This window comes from Amblyraja radiata, chromosome 20 (assembly GCF_010909765.2).
Source record: "Amblyraja radiata isolate CabotCenter1 chromosome 20, sAmbRad1.1.pri, whole genome shotgun sequence".
Lineage (NCBI taxonomy): Eukaryota > Metazoa > Chordata > Chondrichthyes > Rajiformes > Rajidae > Amblyraja > Amblyraja radiata.
This window is the reverse complement of record NC_045975.1, coordinates 34,738,581-34,756,868: the sequence shown is the minus strand read 5'-3', so window position 1 is coordinate 34,756,868 and position 18,288 is coordinate 34,738,581. Positions and strand designations below refer to the sequence as shown.

The following is an 18,288-nucleotide window of genomic DNA, read 5'->3' as shown; positions in this document are numbered from 1 at the left end:
CACATGAACTTATGAACCTATGAACTTATGAACCCAGTGACGTTACCTTTGGCTAAGAAAGGCTTTTGTGATATTACCTTTCGTACAGGTTGGCTGCTTCTCGGACCACATCCCATCGTGTTGGCACCTTGCCAGAGAGCTGCCACTCAGCACAAACAAAGAGTTGCAGGTGAACTGCACGATGGTGCCCAAGGCGGCATTGCCCTGGCGTAGGTACCCGCTTCCGGGCAGAATCCTCCGACGTCCATTGACTGGTGTACCAGGGTCGGCACAGAACTTGATCTCTGGAACTACAGGTCAAATAACACAGTGAAAACAATGGTACGGAAGACCCAGTCTAGACTGCGGGAGAGGTGGGCCTAGATTTCTTTGCAACATTAGTGGACCCCTTTGCATAGCAAAGAACGGTAAGAGATGCCAAATTAAACTATTCCCTTCTGCCTGAACGTTATCCATGTTTCTCCATTCACTACTTATTTTTATGTCTATCTAAAAGTAGGGAGGGCGCGCCGAGAATGAAGGGGGGCGTGGGGGGGAGTGGGTGCCTACTGCCACATGTGGCAGCAGCCACAAGATAGGACTGTTCGGCAAGGTGAGGTCTGCAATATGATTTTACTGGGTTGTATGCAAAACAAACTGCATTTCACTGCACTTAAGTGCATGTGACAATAAACCATGCAGGAAAGAAATGCAAATACTGGTTTAAACCAAAGATAGACACAAAATGCTGGAGTAACTCAGCGGGACAGGCAGCATCTCATGAGAGAAGGAATGGGTGACGTTTCGAGACCCTTCTTCAGCCTGAGGAAGGGTTTCGACCCGAAACGTCACCAATTCCTTCTCTCCAGAGCTGCTGCCGCCTGCCCCGCTGAGTTACTCCAGCATTTTGTGTCAATAAAGTATCATAGACTCATCAAATCATTAAAGCCTCTTAAATGCCACTGTCGTATCTGTAAGTTATTGGGGCAAATCCTCCAAAATTATGGAAGAACTCGGATAAGGACATGGATATTTTAAAAAGACAGATTTGCTGGCTGCAACGGAAAAAACCCCAATCCACAGAAAGAATCAGTTTCAAGTTTCAAACCTGTCTGGCCTGTGGACTTGGGCATCACACAACTAAGCGGATGGTGTGGGCAGGAAAGGCTGAGATGGAGATAACGAGATTATCTTGGATACACAAAGGAAGGAACCAAGCCTCAGCAGACAGTGGTAAACAGACCAGCACAAGCACAATCACCATCTTGGATGACCCATCCATCGAGACAATAGGAGCCCATCCAGGCGATGGGATAACGATCAGGCTGAGGGATCATGACATCAGCAAACCCCTTATCATCGGAAGCCTATTGTTCATGCCAGATCGAAACTGGGAATCATCAAAAGAACCCTTTTATCCAGAGGACCACCTGGGGGTTTCAAAGGAAGCTCAGGTATAAAAACAGGAGTCAAGCCAGAACTCGCTCTCTTTCTGCTCTGCTGGACAGCTCGTGGGCCTGCATCGACCTAGCTGTGAGTATCCCGGTGACCTGGTGAAATTCCCAAAATAGGATAGAGGTTGAGAAAATAAAAGGAAAGGGGGGTAAAATTGTGTAAAGTAAGTTTTACGACGTGCCCGATAGTTTTCCGTCCATAGTCTTAGTTTAAAGCATAAGTTTAGCCACGTATTATGTAGTGTTGGTGAGATTCGATTTCTCATTGTTTAATAAAGCCTGTAATTTAGACTTGCTTTGAGTCCATCTTGGTTTCTGTTTCCTCTCATCAGCACACTCTGGTCAATTCAACCTTTTTATCATATCCCACCATAATTCCGAGGTCTAGAACCTAGGGGAATCCCTTTTGTTGTATTCTCTCTCTTGGAAACCGCTCGAGTGGAGTGGTGGCCGTTTGACCCTCCGACAAGGGAGAGAATAACTCGGGCAGTTGGGCCCGAAGTGGAGTAAAGGGAAACGCAAAACCCCTACAGTATCTGTCTCCACGATGCTCCCACCGTGCGTTACAGGCATCCACTAGTAAAACTTGCCCCGCACATCTCCTTTAAACTTTCCCCCTCCCACCTACTGATCCTCTAGTCTGGCTTTTTTTGGTTTGGGAAGAAATATGTGAGCCATGTACCATATGGTGCATTTGTTTAGGATTGCCTTTGAACATTGGAACCTGTGTGTGATGTAATAATAAGGGAATGAAGGGTAAGTGCAGGAAAGTGGTACCGAGGCAAAAGATCAGCCATGATCATGTTATATGGCAGAAAAGATATGAGTGCCAAATAACCTCTTCCTACTCCTATCCCTTATGTCCTTATTAGCAAGAGGACCCAGATGCACAATAGTGCAACATCTCTGCATGTATTCTGCTTTTGAAGTAGACATTTAGCACTAATGACTGAGGAGAAAATACCCCACCCCGACATGTTTTAGAATCTGGAGAATAAATTATGCATCACCAGGGTGAAGTAACACATGATGCCCAGGAAGCTGAATGCAGCAGCAAAGCTTGGGCACTTGGGGCCTGGGTACATGGCCATTATGTGTTCACACAAATTAGACACAAATCCCCCCCCCCCCTCCCCGATACCACACTGGTATAGGTTCAGCTAACCTTAGTTTAGTAGTTTATTGTCACGTGTACCGATTGAACATCTTTTTGTTGTGTGCTAACCAGTCAACAGAAAGATAATACATGATTACAATCGAACCATTTACCGTGTATAAGGAATAGAGATTTAAGAATGTGGAGCGATTATCATATGTGATTGTAGATCTGCTTCTGCGGTTAGCACGCAAAAATTCGCCTGGGTTGGACGCCATCTTGGAAGCATGTTGACCTTTTCTGGAAGTATGTAGATGATGTCATCCCAAGAGAGCACATAATCCGGAGCAGGAGTAGGCCACTCGGCCCCTCATGCCTGCCCTACTATTTAGTATATACATGGCCGATCTACCCCGACCTCATCTACTCTTCTGTGCCAGTTCCACACAGCATTCAATCTTCCAAAAATGTATCTACCTTTCTTTAAATACTCCCATTGACCCATCTGCACAATCCTCTGAGGCAGAGAACTCCAGAGATTCACCAGCCACTGGGAGAAGAAACTCCTATAGTGTAAAATGATTGAGCCCATCTTCAGTTTAAGCAGCAGAGAAAACTGTGACTGGGTGGCTGAGATTAGTTACATGAACACTGCTCTTTAAATTCTCTTCCATCCACAGTACTGCGGCAGGAGATAAAAGGCATTTTGTTGACTTCAAGACTCTTGTTCAAATCAAAATGAGTGACAGAATTTATCAGTGATGTCATTCTGGGCGGCACGGTGGCACAGCTAGTAGAGTGACTGTCCCACAGCTCCTGCGACCCAGGTTCGATCCTGACCATCTTCCATCCCTCCTAGACAACCTAATCCTTTCTCCTCCTTTGTACACTCATCTCCCATCCGAGTCCCCCATTTCCCTTTTATCCTCCTATGCCCACTCCCTTCCACATATTTCACTCCTCCTCCTAATCCGACACCTTTTTGTCTCATTTTCACCTCAAGCCTTTGTCACTTACACTACCCGTCTGAAAATCAAAACACCCTCACCTGTACCCACCAATCACTCACCAGGCTCTGCCGTTTCCTCCCTCCCACCTCTCTTTTCTAGCTTTCTCCCGCACAACTCCTATCAGTCTGAGGAAGTGTCCTGACCTGAAACATCAACTGTCGATTCCCTCCACAGATGCTGCCTGACCCATCGGGTTTCTCCAGCACTTTGTTAGTTGCTCAGACTTCCAGCAACTGCAGTTTCTTGAGTCTCCTCTGTACCCTCATCTCTGCATTTCCAGCTGTCCCCAATAACGTTTTAACCTCTTTACTCATCAAAAGTTTTCAAGGACTTGTTATCCCACTTTCGCATCCAGCTCCAACACGCTTGGAGCAATATCACAGGGGATTAACCTAAAAATCCGCACACCTATGGGATGTGTGAGGAAACTGGAACACCTGAAGGAAACCCACATGGCCACAGAGAGAAGAGCAAACTCCACACAGGTAGTACCAGGAGTTAGGATTGAACTTGTGTCTCCAGTGCTGTGAGGCACAGCTCTGCCAACGGTCTTTGTTTGCATCTAATTCCCCTACTGATAAATGATAATATCCTGACAGGGTATTACTATAGAGGAGTATCCATCCATGTGAGGTGTCATTTAACCTTGTGGAGACTAAATCGTAGATGTATTCCCCATAGCCCTCCAACCCCATCCTCACATGGAAATGTGGTCTCTGCCTCCCAAAACATGGCGTATTGAAGAGCCTTACCACAGTGTGGCGCACTTGAGCTCCATGTCCCATCCAGTTGGCAAGTGGCAACGTTACTTCCAACCAAGTGGAACTCCTCATGGCAACCGAAGTAGACCTGGGAGCCAAATCGGAAGTCATCCCCTTCCATCGTCCCATTGACCGGGGCCAACGTATTCCTACATATCACCACTGACAGGTCACATAGTTGATAAACTCACTTTGCTGCAGACATTTAACAAATCCTGCAAGCATGCAAATTCAAGAACATTTAACAATTAACAGAAAGACAACCCTCCCCCTCACAACAAGTTTGAACAATTCCTGGAGACCACAGTGGGAAAATCCCAGATCTCTGTGAGATTTCTTCACAAGGAGAACCAAAGCCTTCCCCAATTTGCACTCATTGAATATTTCATGAGTATTGCTGGGAGACAATTCTCACAGATAGAGTCTCCCACACTAGTTGCTAAGGTTCACTGACTGTGTGAGCTACTTGGACACAGGTGAGGACCTTCACAATTACACATGGGGCTTGTAAATGTCAGGTGGTAAATTTATGATGTAGAGATGATATTTAGATATGAAGTCTCCATTCTGTGTTGAAAAGGCTCCCCTTTGTCGACCCATAATTAGCCCATGGGGAAGTCGCTGACTGGAAGACAAATTAACCAAATAAAAGGGGAGTTGAGGGAAAGGGTACTCATTCAGATTGGAGGAAGACAGACAACGACAAAACCCAATGCTGGGACCACTGTGATTCAGACAGAAACAAGGAACTTGGTATCAGAACAGGGTCCTTTATCTTACAATGCAGCATCCAGAAGGCATTAGGAAACAGGCAGACATATTCACTAAGTGGCAAATGAAAGTTTATCTCTGCAAATGTTAGGTGTTGAGGCTTGGGAATAAATCTACAGTTTAATAAATGAGAAGTGTAGAAAACTAAAAGGGATCTAGAAAAATTATGACAAAATTATTAGAAGCAGCATCACAGTTTAGTGAGGCAATGAAGTTGTGTTAAACATTTCCAAGGTCTTGGTCTGGCCTTCCTTGCATCGCTCTGGACTGCTGGCAAACCAGAAACATGGGCATGGAAGTACTGGAGAACATTCATAAAAGCTTACAAGGATTTACTGAAACATCTGTCAGGAAAGATCAAACAGGATAGGACTGTTTTTGCTTTGAAAGGTGTAGAGACTTTCTGATGGTTTTTAAATATGTGACAAAATGGGCAAGGGAGATATGTAAAGAATGTTTTGATTTTTAGGAACCATAAATACATAATGGCTAGTCATAAATCCATAAGGGAACGGATGGAACATGATGTAACAGGAATCTCCTCAGATGCCGTATGTCCTGCTAATAATTACAGCATTTTCTGTTTTCATTCAGATTTCCAGCAACTGTTGTATTTTCCATTATGAAATCACAAGCCTTTTGATAAAATGTGAGTTTAACATTACTCCACACAGTGCACAATTAATGCCATTTGATCCTCGTTATATTGGTGTTGTGTTTCTCTTGACCTTCTGGCCACCAAGATAAAGTCACAGAGTGATAGAGTACAGCACAGTAATGGGCCCTTCTGCCCATCAAGTGCACACCATTTTTTCCCACCATCTGCATTAATCCAATTTGCCTGCATTAGGACCATATTCTCTATGCCTTGACCAATTAAGTGTTTGTCTAAATCCTGTTAAGAGTGTGGATGCATCTGATTCCACCACATTCTCTGGCAGCAAGCTCCAGATGTTAACTACTCTCTGTGTGGGAGGGTCTCAACCCGAAACGACACCTATTCATTTTCTCCAGAGATGCTGCCTGACTCGCTGAGTTACTCCAGCACGTTGTGTCTATCTCTGTGTGTGGAAAACCTTGCCCTCAGATCCCCTTTAAGCTATCACCTTAATACTACGCTCTCTTGTTTGTGATACCCCTATCATGGAAAAATAATAATTTTGAACTTCTACCCTTTCTATGTTTCCTGTCATTTTCATCACATCTATCAGGTAACCTCTCAGCCTCCTTCATTCCAGGAAACACAGCCTATCTAATCACAACCCATCTAATCTCAACCCATAACTAACCTTCTCCTAGCCAGGCAACATCATGGTGAATCTCCTCCCACAAGAAGTGGCGTTAGACCAGCCAGCAAATGCGAACTCACCTCGATTTGCAGTGAATTATAGGTCCCCTGTGCGCTGAAGGACTGCAGACGAACTCAGTCGCAAATCCCCAGGTTGGGACAGCGTTAGACTAATTACCTCAGCTCTCTGTCAAGCTAAAGATTAGCATTCAGAAAGCAAGAACATGAACATTTTACAACTGAGATCTTCTTGCCATCCATGTACGCAATGGTTTTCTTAATCCTGTGTTCTGGGTCCAACCCTGACCACCTGTGTGGAGTTTGCCTGTTCTCCCTGTAACTCACGGTAACTTGCCCAATGTATGTAAGTAAGCAGTAGAATCTGGAGGAGGTCGATGGGAATCAGGGGACAATAACTACAGTAACTTCAACCGTAAAATAATAAAATATTCTTATTCTTAGTTTAGTTTAGAGTTACTGCGCGGAAACAGGTCCTTTCGGCCACCGAGTCCGTGACGACCAGCGATTCCCGCACATTAACATTATCCTATACCAACTAGGGACAATTTTTTTTACATTTACCAAGCCAATTAACCTACATACCTGCACGTCTTTGGAGTGTGGGAGGAAACCGAGGATCTCGGTGGAAATCTACGCAGGTCACGGGGAGAACGTACAAACTCCGTACAGACAGCACCCGTAGTCAGGATTGAACCCGGGTCTCCGGCGCTGCATTCGTTGTAAGGCAGCAACTCTACCGCTACGCCACACTTATTAGTAAACGTAACCTTTGTAGCTAACTTTTAAATCTACTTGGACTTCCAGGAATTGCAACCTAAAAATAATTTAAAACTGTAGATAGACACAACATGCTGGAGTAACACAGCGGGACAGGCAGCGTCTCTGGAGAGAAGGAATGGATGACGTTTCGGGCTGAGTCCCTTCTTCAGACCCGAAACATCACCCATTCCTTCTATCCCGAGATGCTACCTGTTCTGCTGAGTTACTCCAGCATTTTGTGTCTATCTTCGGTTTAAACCAGCATCTGCAGTTCCTTCCTGCACAATAATTTATAACTGTTGGGTTTTTTCCTGAGGAGTTTAAATCGCTCCTACTCATGAGATTTGCAACTATCAACCAATCATTAAGACAGGAAGAGGTTATTTAGATATTCCATTAAAGAGTTACCAGGTTTTACTAGATTTCAGCATGAATTAAAAGGATCGGTCCATCAAATTCAGACAAAGTCCAGTTATTTGACGGTTTTCTAAACTATCTCTCAGATCTGTCATCTGTGAGACAATGAAAACAATCCTCAGCATTGCATCAGGATCCTGACCTTCTCTGATATTAAACCTTCCAATGATATATAAAGAGTGTCAGAAAATCAAAGCAAAGGCACACCATCAATATTTTCTCTCAGCTCGCAATACCAATGAATATGACAGAGGCGGCATGGAGTTGCAGCAGTAGATGCTGCTGCCTCACAGCTCCATTCACTTACACTTGGATGGTGAATCTGCGGAATTCATTTCCACAGAAGGTTGTGGAGGCCAAGTCCATGGATATTTTTAAGGCAGAGGTTATGGGGAGAAGGCGGGAGAATGGGATTAAGAGGGAAAGATAGATCAGCCATGATTGAATGGCAAAGTAGACTTGATGGGCCGAATGGCCTAATTGTGCTCCTATCACTTATTAAATTATGAACTTATGAACACTTGGGTTTGATCCTGACCGCAGGTGCTGTCTGTGTGGAGTCTGCACAATCTTGCTGTTCTTTCCACATCGCAAAGGTCTGCATGCACGTTCATTTACTATAGTAATTTACTCCTTTCTGTAGGCAAGTGACAAAGTAGCAAAGATTAGTTGATGGGAATATGTAAAAGAATTGGAGACTAGCACTGATCCGACGGGCTGAATGGCCTTTTTCTGCTTTATAATAAGTAAGACGTGAGATGCAAGATTTACTATGAACTTGGGTGGCAACCTCTTCGCACGGAGAGTGGTAAGTATATGGAACGACCTATTGAAGTCTCTTCATTCATACCAATTCAACCATTGATCAATGACATTTTTAAAAGATTGAGTTTTAGGCTGCGGTTTATTTGGAATTAGAAAGTTACAAAAACACACCTACTGGATAATGTTTAGAAGTACATTATATCCGTGGCCCCAAGAAAGCTAAAGAGTGGGGATCATTAATTCTGCGATCATTGATTCTATAGAAGTCTATGATTTGTATAAATACAAAGATTCCCAATTCTTTCTTCAGAATTATGTAACTAAATTCACGGCCCAAACTCCCCTAATGGAGCAACACCAGTTTACTGGATTCCATTCTGACCTTTGGTCTTTGTATGGTTTGCACATTCTTCCTGTGACCACATGGGTTTCCCCCGGGTGTTCCATTACCTCCCTCATTCCTGACTGGATTGAATAATTGGCCACCATAAATTCTACCTAGTCTGTAGATGATTGATAGAATCTGGGGAGAGATGGTGGGAATATGTGGAAAATAATATTGGATCAATGTAGGGTTAGTGTAAATAGGAGCTTGATGGCTGTCACAGACTCAATGGGCCAAGGGGCCTGGTGCATGATGTCTGACTCAATGATTCGATCATGGTGTGTGGGACCAGGCAACTCAGCTGTTATCTTCCATTTTAATTGAGCAACGCTGAGTCTGACATTTTGTTTCAAATCCTCACTTGCCTGAAGACCTTGCTAGTTTAACGTTTACCATCCTCCCTGAGGCTTGGGCTTTCCTTTACCAGGTCAACCTACTCCACCTAAACTACTCAGCATAGCTGATGAAATTCTGGCGTATGGCAGGAGTAAGGATTGACAACCTGACAGCTATTAGAGCTTGTGTAGGAAAGAACTGCAGATGCTGGATTAAATCAAAGATAGGCACAAAATGCTGGAGTAACTCAGCGGGACTGGCAGCATGTCTGGAGAGAAGGAATGGGTGACGTTCAGGTCGAGACCCTTCATCAGTTATTAGAGCTTTATCGGAGTCTGAACAAAATGTAGTAGGTAACTCCATAACTAAAATACCGCAGATGCCAAAAATCTGAAATGAAACAGTAAATGTTGGAAATAGTCGGCAGGCCAGGCAGCATCTGCGGAGAGAGAAACTGAAAGGTCATTAAACTGAAACATTAAGTTTACGGTCAATGGCTGTTGCTTGACCTGCTGAGACTATCGAGCCTTTCACCATTTAAGCTCCAGTGCGATACAGAACAAACACAGCTCGGTTAGGGCCCAGTCTCTCCAAATAATTCCACACATTCCAGCTGCAATAATGCACGAAGGCTCTGAGCATGATGTATCTACAGGCTAAAGTTGGCACAAACCTTAATACTTACTGTTTTCACAGCGTTTGCCAGTGTACCCAGCCAGACAAGCACATTCATAGTTGGCAAGTCCGAGCCGGAGACACATCCCATCGTGCAAGCATGGCGATGAGGAGCACACTGAAAGGCAACAAGAGACAAGCATGGCTTTCCGATTCATAGCAAAAGGATTTGAGTATAGGAGCAGGGAGGTTCTACTGCAGTTGTACAGGGTCTTGGTGAGACCACACCTGGAGTATTGTGTACAGTTTTGGTCTCCTAATCTGAGGAAATACATTCTTGCCATAGAGGGTGTACAGAGAAGGTTCACCAGACTGATTCCTGGGATGTCAGGTCTTTCATATGAAGAAAGACTGGATAGACTCGGCTTGTACTCGCTAGAATTTAGAAGATTGAGGGGGGGTCTTATAGAAACTTACAAGATTCTTAAGGGGTTGGACAGGCTAGATGCAGGAAGATTGTTCCCGATGTTGGGGAAGTCCAGAACAAGGGGTCACAGTTTAAGGATAAGGGGGAAATGTTTTAGGACCGAGATGAGGAAAACATTTTTCACACAGAGAGTGGTGAATCTCTGGAATTCTCTACCACAGAAGGTAGTTGAGGCCAGTTCATTGGCTATATTTAAGAGGGAGTTACATGTGGCCCTTGTGGCTAAAGGGATCAGAGGGTATGGAGAGAAGGCAGGTACAGGATGCTGAGTTGGATGATCAGCCATGATCATATTGAATGGCGGTGCAGGCTCGAAGGGCCGAATGGCCTACTCCTGCACCTATTTCCTATGTTGCTCGTTTTAGATTGGGTGGCCTTGATGGGATTCAGTCAGAATTCCCGACCCCAGCATTCCTTCTAACCATCGTCGTAAGTTCCAAACTCTTCACCTCCTTCTACTCCCCCCTAATATCGACTGCCTCGAGAAAAACATGGCAATCTGCTGCTTCATCTGTGCTGCAGCCTTGTACACACTCAAAGCTGCCTCTCATTTCCATGACCTGCAATCCTTTGTTCTGAAATTCTTACCACAGTGGCTCAGCTGGAGCTGTTTCCTCAGTCAAATGTTAGGTGGTTCAGCCTATCTTTATGCCTCACAGTCTAACTTTATTATAAACCAACTTTAGGCATTGCAGGCTAACTTTAGGCATTACAGTCTAGCTTTAAGCATTACAAGCTGGCTTCAAGTATTACAGGTTACCTTTAAGCATTTCAGGCTAGCTGTAAGTATTACATGCTAACTTGAAGCATTGCCAGTTAGCTGTAAGAATTACAGGTCATATTTAAGCATTACAGGCTAGCTGTATTACATGCTAATTTTAAAGCATTACCGGTTAGCTGTGAGTTACAGACCAAGTTTAAGCATTACAGGCTAGCTGTAAGCCTTGCAGGCTAAATTTAAACTTCATTAATGTATCGCAGGCTAGCTTTAGGCATCACTGACTAGCTTTAGGCATTTCAGGCTAGTTTCAGGCATCACTGGCCAGCTTTAAGTATTACAGGCTAATTGTAAGTGGTTCTAATGAGCTATGTTTGGAGTCCAGCTTCTACTTTAGGCATTATGGCAGCAGTGGGTGGAAATGCCAGATGATAAACTAACCTTGCAAAATAGATCTGTTTCTTAGATCAATCCTGGACTTTGTACTCCGTCTATGTTATGATTTGATAAAGGTAGATCCAAGAATCTCAGTGCAAGGTAGAACAAGGAAACTCTGCTGGGCTGGGCCGGACGGAACCAGGCATTACCTGTCACCAGCTGGCAAGAGTAGCCTCCACTCCCCAATCTCCCCCAATGTGGCAAGGGATGGAAGCTCCAAGCCAGTCAGCTCAGATTCATCAGTGTTTCGTCCAATCCTCTGTGGTTGTGAGGCAAGTGGGAGCAGGGTGTAAGGACAGAGGTGAGGCAAGGCAGGATTGGGATGGGTAGGGTATGCAGGTGGCATCAGTCATAGAGTCAAACAGCACGGAGACAGACCCTTCGCCCGAACTTGTCCTTGCTGTCCTTGCATCATAGCCGGCCCTACTTAGCCACATTCAGCCTTACACCGCTAAACCTTTCTATATCCATGCACCTGACCAAATGTCGTTTAAATGTTGTTATTGTACCTGTCTCAATGACTTCCTAGGTTTTGATTCTCCTCTACTGGGAAAAGGACTTTGTGCATTCACGTTTGTGCATTCCCTTCATGATTTTATACACCTCTATAAGATCATCATTCAACATCTGCCCACAACTCAGGCACACGAGTCCTGGCAACATCGTAAATCTTCTCAACACCTTTCCAGCTTAATGGCATAATTCCTATAGCAAGCCGACCAAAATTGAACGCAATGCCCTGAATGCGGCCTTACTTACGTCTTGAACATATAAACATTTAGAAGAGGCCACGTGAAGAAGACACTTTTTTTAAAAAAATCAATAATGGGGGTCTACCACATTTCTATCGCCCCATTTTTCCTCTCTTGCCATCGTACAACATCCTGAGAAGAAGCTACGTATTAATGGTGAGCAAAGGGGCTGCCCGTCTTCACCCTAGACTGGATCATGACTGTCTCAGCTTCCATCAGCCGTATGAATTCAGAAACCTATGGAAAATTAGATACATTCAGTATCCAGATATTTCTCCACTCACAGTCAGCTGATTCTGAAGATAAACCCCAGGAGTTAGAAAATTGTCAATATGCATAAGCTGATGGAAAAAAAAGCATGTGGCATCAGAATAAAGTATGGCAGAGCAAAAAGGAGTGATGTTCAATGCATTGACTCCACCGGTTGTCCACTGTATCCATGGATGATGCAGCCAGAGCAGATTAGGGATCAATAAGACCTCATGGTGTTGAACTACATAATACAAACAATGTATGAAACAGAAAACGTTGGATATGCACAGCAGGTCAGACAGCATCTGTGGAAGAGTTAATATTTCAGTCGATGATCTTTCATCAGAAGCAACAAAAGTCAGAAATCAAATATGTATTAGGTTGGAGAGAAAGGAGAAGGGTAAAGTGAACAAAGGAAGTGCCTGTGATAAAGTGAATGCAAGAGGGACTGAACAATACAGTTGGTGCTGGCTGAGAGAGGGTGATGAAATGCTTAAAAATGGTGCTTACAGCAAGCTTGCAATGCTTGGAGCTAGTTTGTGATAACTGGCTTGTGATGAATACATACATCACAGCAGTCTGTCTGTGCAAGATATAAATAAGAGATTAATGGGAATCGAGGAGAGAAAGCAATATTGGAACCGTGAGATACAAAATACAGTAGATACTAGAAATCTGAAATAATGGAGCGCTGGAACTTCTATCCATCTCCCCCGCACTAATCACACACATGCACACATACCCAAATCCAAGCAGGCACGCATGCATGCATGAACGCATGCATCACACACATGCATGTTCACACATGTTCAAACATGTTAGCACGCAACAAAAGCATTTCACTGTACCTTGGTACACCTGACAATGAACTAAACTCAACACATACACACATGCATGCACGTATGCACACAGATACACACATATACGGATACGCACACATACATACAAAGACATGCACGCATATGCTCAAGCAGAAACACACATACATAGATACACACACATACACAGGTACATACATAGATGTGCAGACATCCATACTAAGATGCACACATGCATGCATACACACATGCATATACACTCATATGCAGGCAACTGCTTAAGCACAAACACAACATACAGATATACACACATATGAATGCACACACATGAACATACAAATCTACACAGACATACAGGTGCACATATGAACACACACACATCTGCATGCTCAAGCACCAACATGCACACACATACATATGCAGATACAAGACACACATTCCTATATACACATTCCTATGCACACACACATACATACATTTTGTGAAACTTAAAACATGTTTGATTTCTAACTTTCCCAGTTCTGCTGAAAGGTCATAATCTTAAGTTAACATTAACTCAGTTTCTCTATCCACAGAAGTTGCTTCATTTGCTGACGGTTTCCAGAAATTCCTGCTTTCATTTTCACAGATATCCAGCATCTGCAGTTCTTTTTAATCTGTTTTTCAACCTGACCTGAACGGTTGGTCTCTCACTTCTGAGTGGAAAGGCTGTGGATTCAAGGCCTGCCCAGAAACATCAGCACAGAACCCAAGCTGACCTTGCAGTAAGTTACAGAAGGATTGGGCCAACAACAAGCGGTACGTGGGCACCACTTTACAGAAAAGAAAATGACTTTTTTCCCCAAGGAGTCCAGCCTCAACTACCATCCTTAAAATACATAATTGTTTCTCATTTAGGGACTTTGACATGTACAAATTGGCAATCAGCTTTCCTGTTTGCAATAGTGACCACATTTCTATGCTACGCCATGTTACTCTCTCATGTCCCATTCTATTTCAAGTTATTTCTAAGCGGCACAATGCTCTGATCAGATTGCACCCGTACTCCATCCAGCTCTATTCTCCAGGCACAAGGACAATTTCATACACTGGACCACCCCACGAAAGACTTACTCGATGATACCACCCACCGCCTTGAATTACAATGAAAGAGCAAAGCAGCCTTGGTTTTCTCACCTTCTTATCAGGTGATCATCTTGAGGTATCCAAAACAGTGGAGGGAATGGAAGACGTAAATCAGGAAGGCTAGTGCATGTTAAACAATGGCAAGAAGTCACAGGTTGAAAGGGTAGGTCTGAGATCAGTGTGAGGCAAGGTTTTTGCAAGACATGGTCACCCCTCACCCACCTGCATTCCAGTGCGACCCAACCCAACCTACACAATGTCTCATGGTAAGTGAAGCCCTCCATTCCAGATGATGGCATCTTCCACACTCTTTCTAATTCTACCATGTCTTTCCTGCTTTGTGGTGACTCGAACCATACACAAAACAGAAGTACAATCGGACCAATGTCTTACACAGCTACAACATGACATCCCATCTCTTATGCCCTGTACCCCAACCAATGAAGACAAGAAAACCAAATGCCTTCTCCACCATCCCCTTGATCTGTGTGGACACTTTCATGGATCTTACAAAGGTGTATAAAATCATGGGTGGAATAGATCCATACATTTCACTGTACCTATTGGTACATGTGACAAATAAATGTATCTTGTATCTTGTACCTTGGTGGATGCACAGAGTCTCTTGCGCAGAGGAGGGGAATCGATAACAGGCTGATAACAGGAGGGCATGGGATTAAAATGAAGGGGGAAATCTTGTATAGGAATCTGAGGGATAACAAAGGGTGGTGGGTGTATGGAATGAGCTGCCGGAGGAGGAGGTGGAGGCAGGGACATGGAATGGGCTAATGGCCTCATCCGGATAATCTTTTTGCTGGCTCCGACTCAAGAATTTTTAGATTGAGTGTCGGGCCAACAACAGGAGCTGAAAATAAACAGCATGACGCAGCAGCGGATTAACGATTAACTTGGACGTACCTCCTGCCTCAGACTTGCCTCTACATTTCTCTCCTCTCGGCTTAAACCTTGGCCCTCTAGTTCCAGACTCCCCTGTCCTGAGAAAAAGATTGACTAACCAATCTATGCCCCATACATCTCTCATCTTACTCCTAATCTCCAGTGAGAATAAACCCCGACTATCCATCCTCTCTTTATAACTACAGCCCGCCATTGTAGACAACATCCAGGTGAAGCTCTTCTGCATTCTCACTATTGCTACCGCATCCTTCCTGTGGTGTGATGACCAGAATTGTACCTAATACTCCAAGAGCAGTCTAATCAATTGTCTGTGTAAATGCAACAAGATATCCCAGATCCTGACCAATATATCTGCCTAGCACCAAAGGGAAGACCCCAAGGACCAGATCTAATGTCTGTCCTGCCCGCAAGATTCTTGGCTCCTACAGTGAGCTTGAGGAAGCCCACTCGCCACCTGCCTGGAAGCAACAGGGGTCAGAGAAGGCCCAAGGATGCTGTGGGAGACCTCCACCATCATCGAGAGTCACTGCTCAGCTAACCTTGAGTTCCTCTTGGTTAGATGCAGACCGTTCTATCTGCGCAGAGAGTTCACCTCCACTGTTGTGACTGCAGCCTATATCCCTCCTGATGCTAATGCCAAGCTTGCAATGAAAGAGCTGCATACTGCCATTAGCAATCAACAGACGCACAACCCCGAGGCAGCCTTCATTGTTGCGGGTGACTTCAATCACTCTAACCTGAAGACTGTACTCCCCAAATTCCACCAACATGTCTCCTTCCCCACTAGAGTAGACAAGACACTGGACAAAGTCTACACCAACATGGCTGAAGCTTACAAAGCCATCCCCCTCCCCCACCTTGGTCAGTCTGATCACGTCTCATTGTTCCTGCTCCCTAAATACTCCCCACTCATCAGACGGGTTAAACCAACTGTGAGGACAGTTAAAGTCTGGTCAGAGGAAGCGGACTTCACACTTCAGCAGTGTTTTGGAAACACTGACTGGAAGGCGTTTGCAGCCCAGGCCACCCTTGACTCCCACACGGACATTGATTCCTACACATCCTCTATTCTGGACTTTATAAACTCCACCATCAATAGTGTCACCTCCCTCAAACAGGTGACCATATTCCCGAATCAGAAGCCATGGATGAACAGTGAAGTCAGGCTACTGCTGGAAGCACGGGACACCGCTTTCAGGTCAGGCGATGCTCGAGCCTACAGCTCATCCAGGGCTAACCTGAAGAGGGGCATCAAGAAGGCCAAGCACTGCCATAAGCTCAGGATTGAGGAGCACTTCAACAACAACTCCGACCCCCGACGAATGTGGCAAGGCATCCAGGCCATCACGGACTATAGACCCTCCAACACCACCCCCACATCCAGCGACGCCTCCTTCCTTGAGAAGCTTAATCACTTCTATGGCCGCTTCGACAGGGACAATCTAGAGACAGCCATCAAGGCTGTGCTACCTGCCGATCACCAACCCCTCACACTCACCCCCTACGACGTATACGTGGCACTGAGTAGGACTAATGCACGTAAGGCTGCTCGCCCTGACGGCATCCCCGGGCGCGTGCTCAGGGCCTGTGCTGCGCAACTGACAGACGTCTGGACTGACATCTTCAACCTGTCACTTGCCCAAGCAGTTGTCCCCACGTGCCTTAAAACCACCTCCGTCGTGCCAGTGCCAAAACACTCCACTGTGGCAAGCCTCAACGACTTCCGCCCAGTTGCACTTACCCCCATCATCACCAAGTGCTTCGAGAGGCTGGTCCTGGCACACCTCAAAAGCTGCCTACCCCCCACACTGGATCCCTATCAGTTTGCCTACCGCAAGAACAGGAGTACGGAGGATGCCATCTCAACGGCACTTCACTCCGCCCTCTCCCCCCTCGACAACAGAGACACTTACGTAAGAATGCTGTTCATCGATTACAGCTCAGCATTCAACACCATTATACCATCTAAACTGATCACCAAACTCGGTAACCTGGGCATCGATCCCTCCCTCTGTAACTGGATACTGGACTTTCTAACCAACAGACCACAGTCTGTTAGGTTAGACAAGCACACCTCTTCAACCCTCACCCTGAACTCAGCACAGGGCTGTGTGCTGAGCCCCCTCCTTTACTCCCTCTTCACCTATGACTGCACACCTGTACATGGTACTAACACCATCATCAAGTATGCAGATGATACAACGGTGATTGGCCTCATCAGCAACAACGATGAGTCGGCCTATAGGGAGGAGGTCCAGCACTTAGCAGCATGGTGCGCTGACAACAACCTGGCCCTTAACTCCAAGAAGACCAAGGAGCTCATTGTAGACTTCAGGAAGTCCAGGGGCGGCACGCACACCTCCATCCACATTAACGGGACGGAGGTGGAACGTGTTTCTAGCTTCAGGTTCCTGGGAGTCAACATCTCCAATGACCTCTCTTGGACCCACAATACCTCAACTCTGATCAAGAAGGCTCACCAGCGTCTCTTCTTCCTGAGGAGACTGAAGAAGGTCCATCTGTCTCCTCAGATCCTGGTGAACTTCTACCGCTGCACCATCAAGAGCATCCTTACCAACTGCATCACAGTATGGTATGGCAACCGCTCTTTCTCCGACCGGAAGGCATTGCAGAGGGTGGTGAAAATTGCCCAACGCATCACCGGTTCCTCGCTCCCCTCCATTGAGTCTGTCCAAAGCAAGCGTTGTCTGCGGAGGGCGCTCAGCATCGCCAAGGACTGCTCTCACCCCAACCATGGACTGTTTACCCTCCTACCATCCGGGAGACGCTACAGGTCTCTCCGTTGCCGAACCAGTAGGTCCAGGAACAGCTTCTTCCCGGCGGCTGTCACTCTACTCAACAACGTACCTCGGTGACTGCCAATCACCCCCCCCCCCCGGACACTCCTCCCACAGGAAAAACACTATGTCTGTATATATGCTAATGTAAATATTTATTCAAATCATATGCTATGTCGCTCTTCCAGGGAGATGCTAAATGCATTTTGTTGTCTCTGTGCTGTACACGGACAATGACAATTAAAGTTGAATCTGAATCTGAATCTGAATCTGAATCTCTGCAGTAATCTGCCACCCTGGCATCTGGCATCAGCAGGGTGGTCAA

General features: G+C 45.3%; 1 protein-coding gene across 1 annotated transcript in view; it reads right to left on the bottom strand.

Annotated features, from left to right (window-relative positions):
• The window catches only part of pamr1 (peptidase domain containing associated with muscle regeneration 1), a 63,926-nt gene that overhangs the window by 20,747 nt on the left and 24,891 nt on the right, over positions 1-18,288 (bottom strand). Inside the window, exons 6-8 of the mRNA XM_033039251.1 lie at positions 9,728-9,835; positions 4,292-4,462; positions 78-290 (exon numbers count right to left, since the gene is read on the bottom strand). Of these exons, the coding sequence (XP_032895142.1) occupies positions 78-290; positions 4,292-4,462; positions 9,728-9,835 (492 nt within the window). The remainder of the gene's footprint in view (positions 1-77; positions 291-4,291; positions 4,463-9,727; positions 9,836-18,288) is intronic.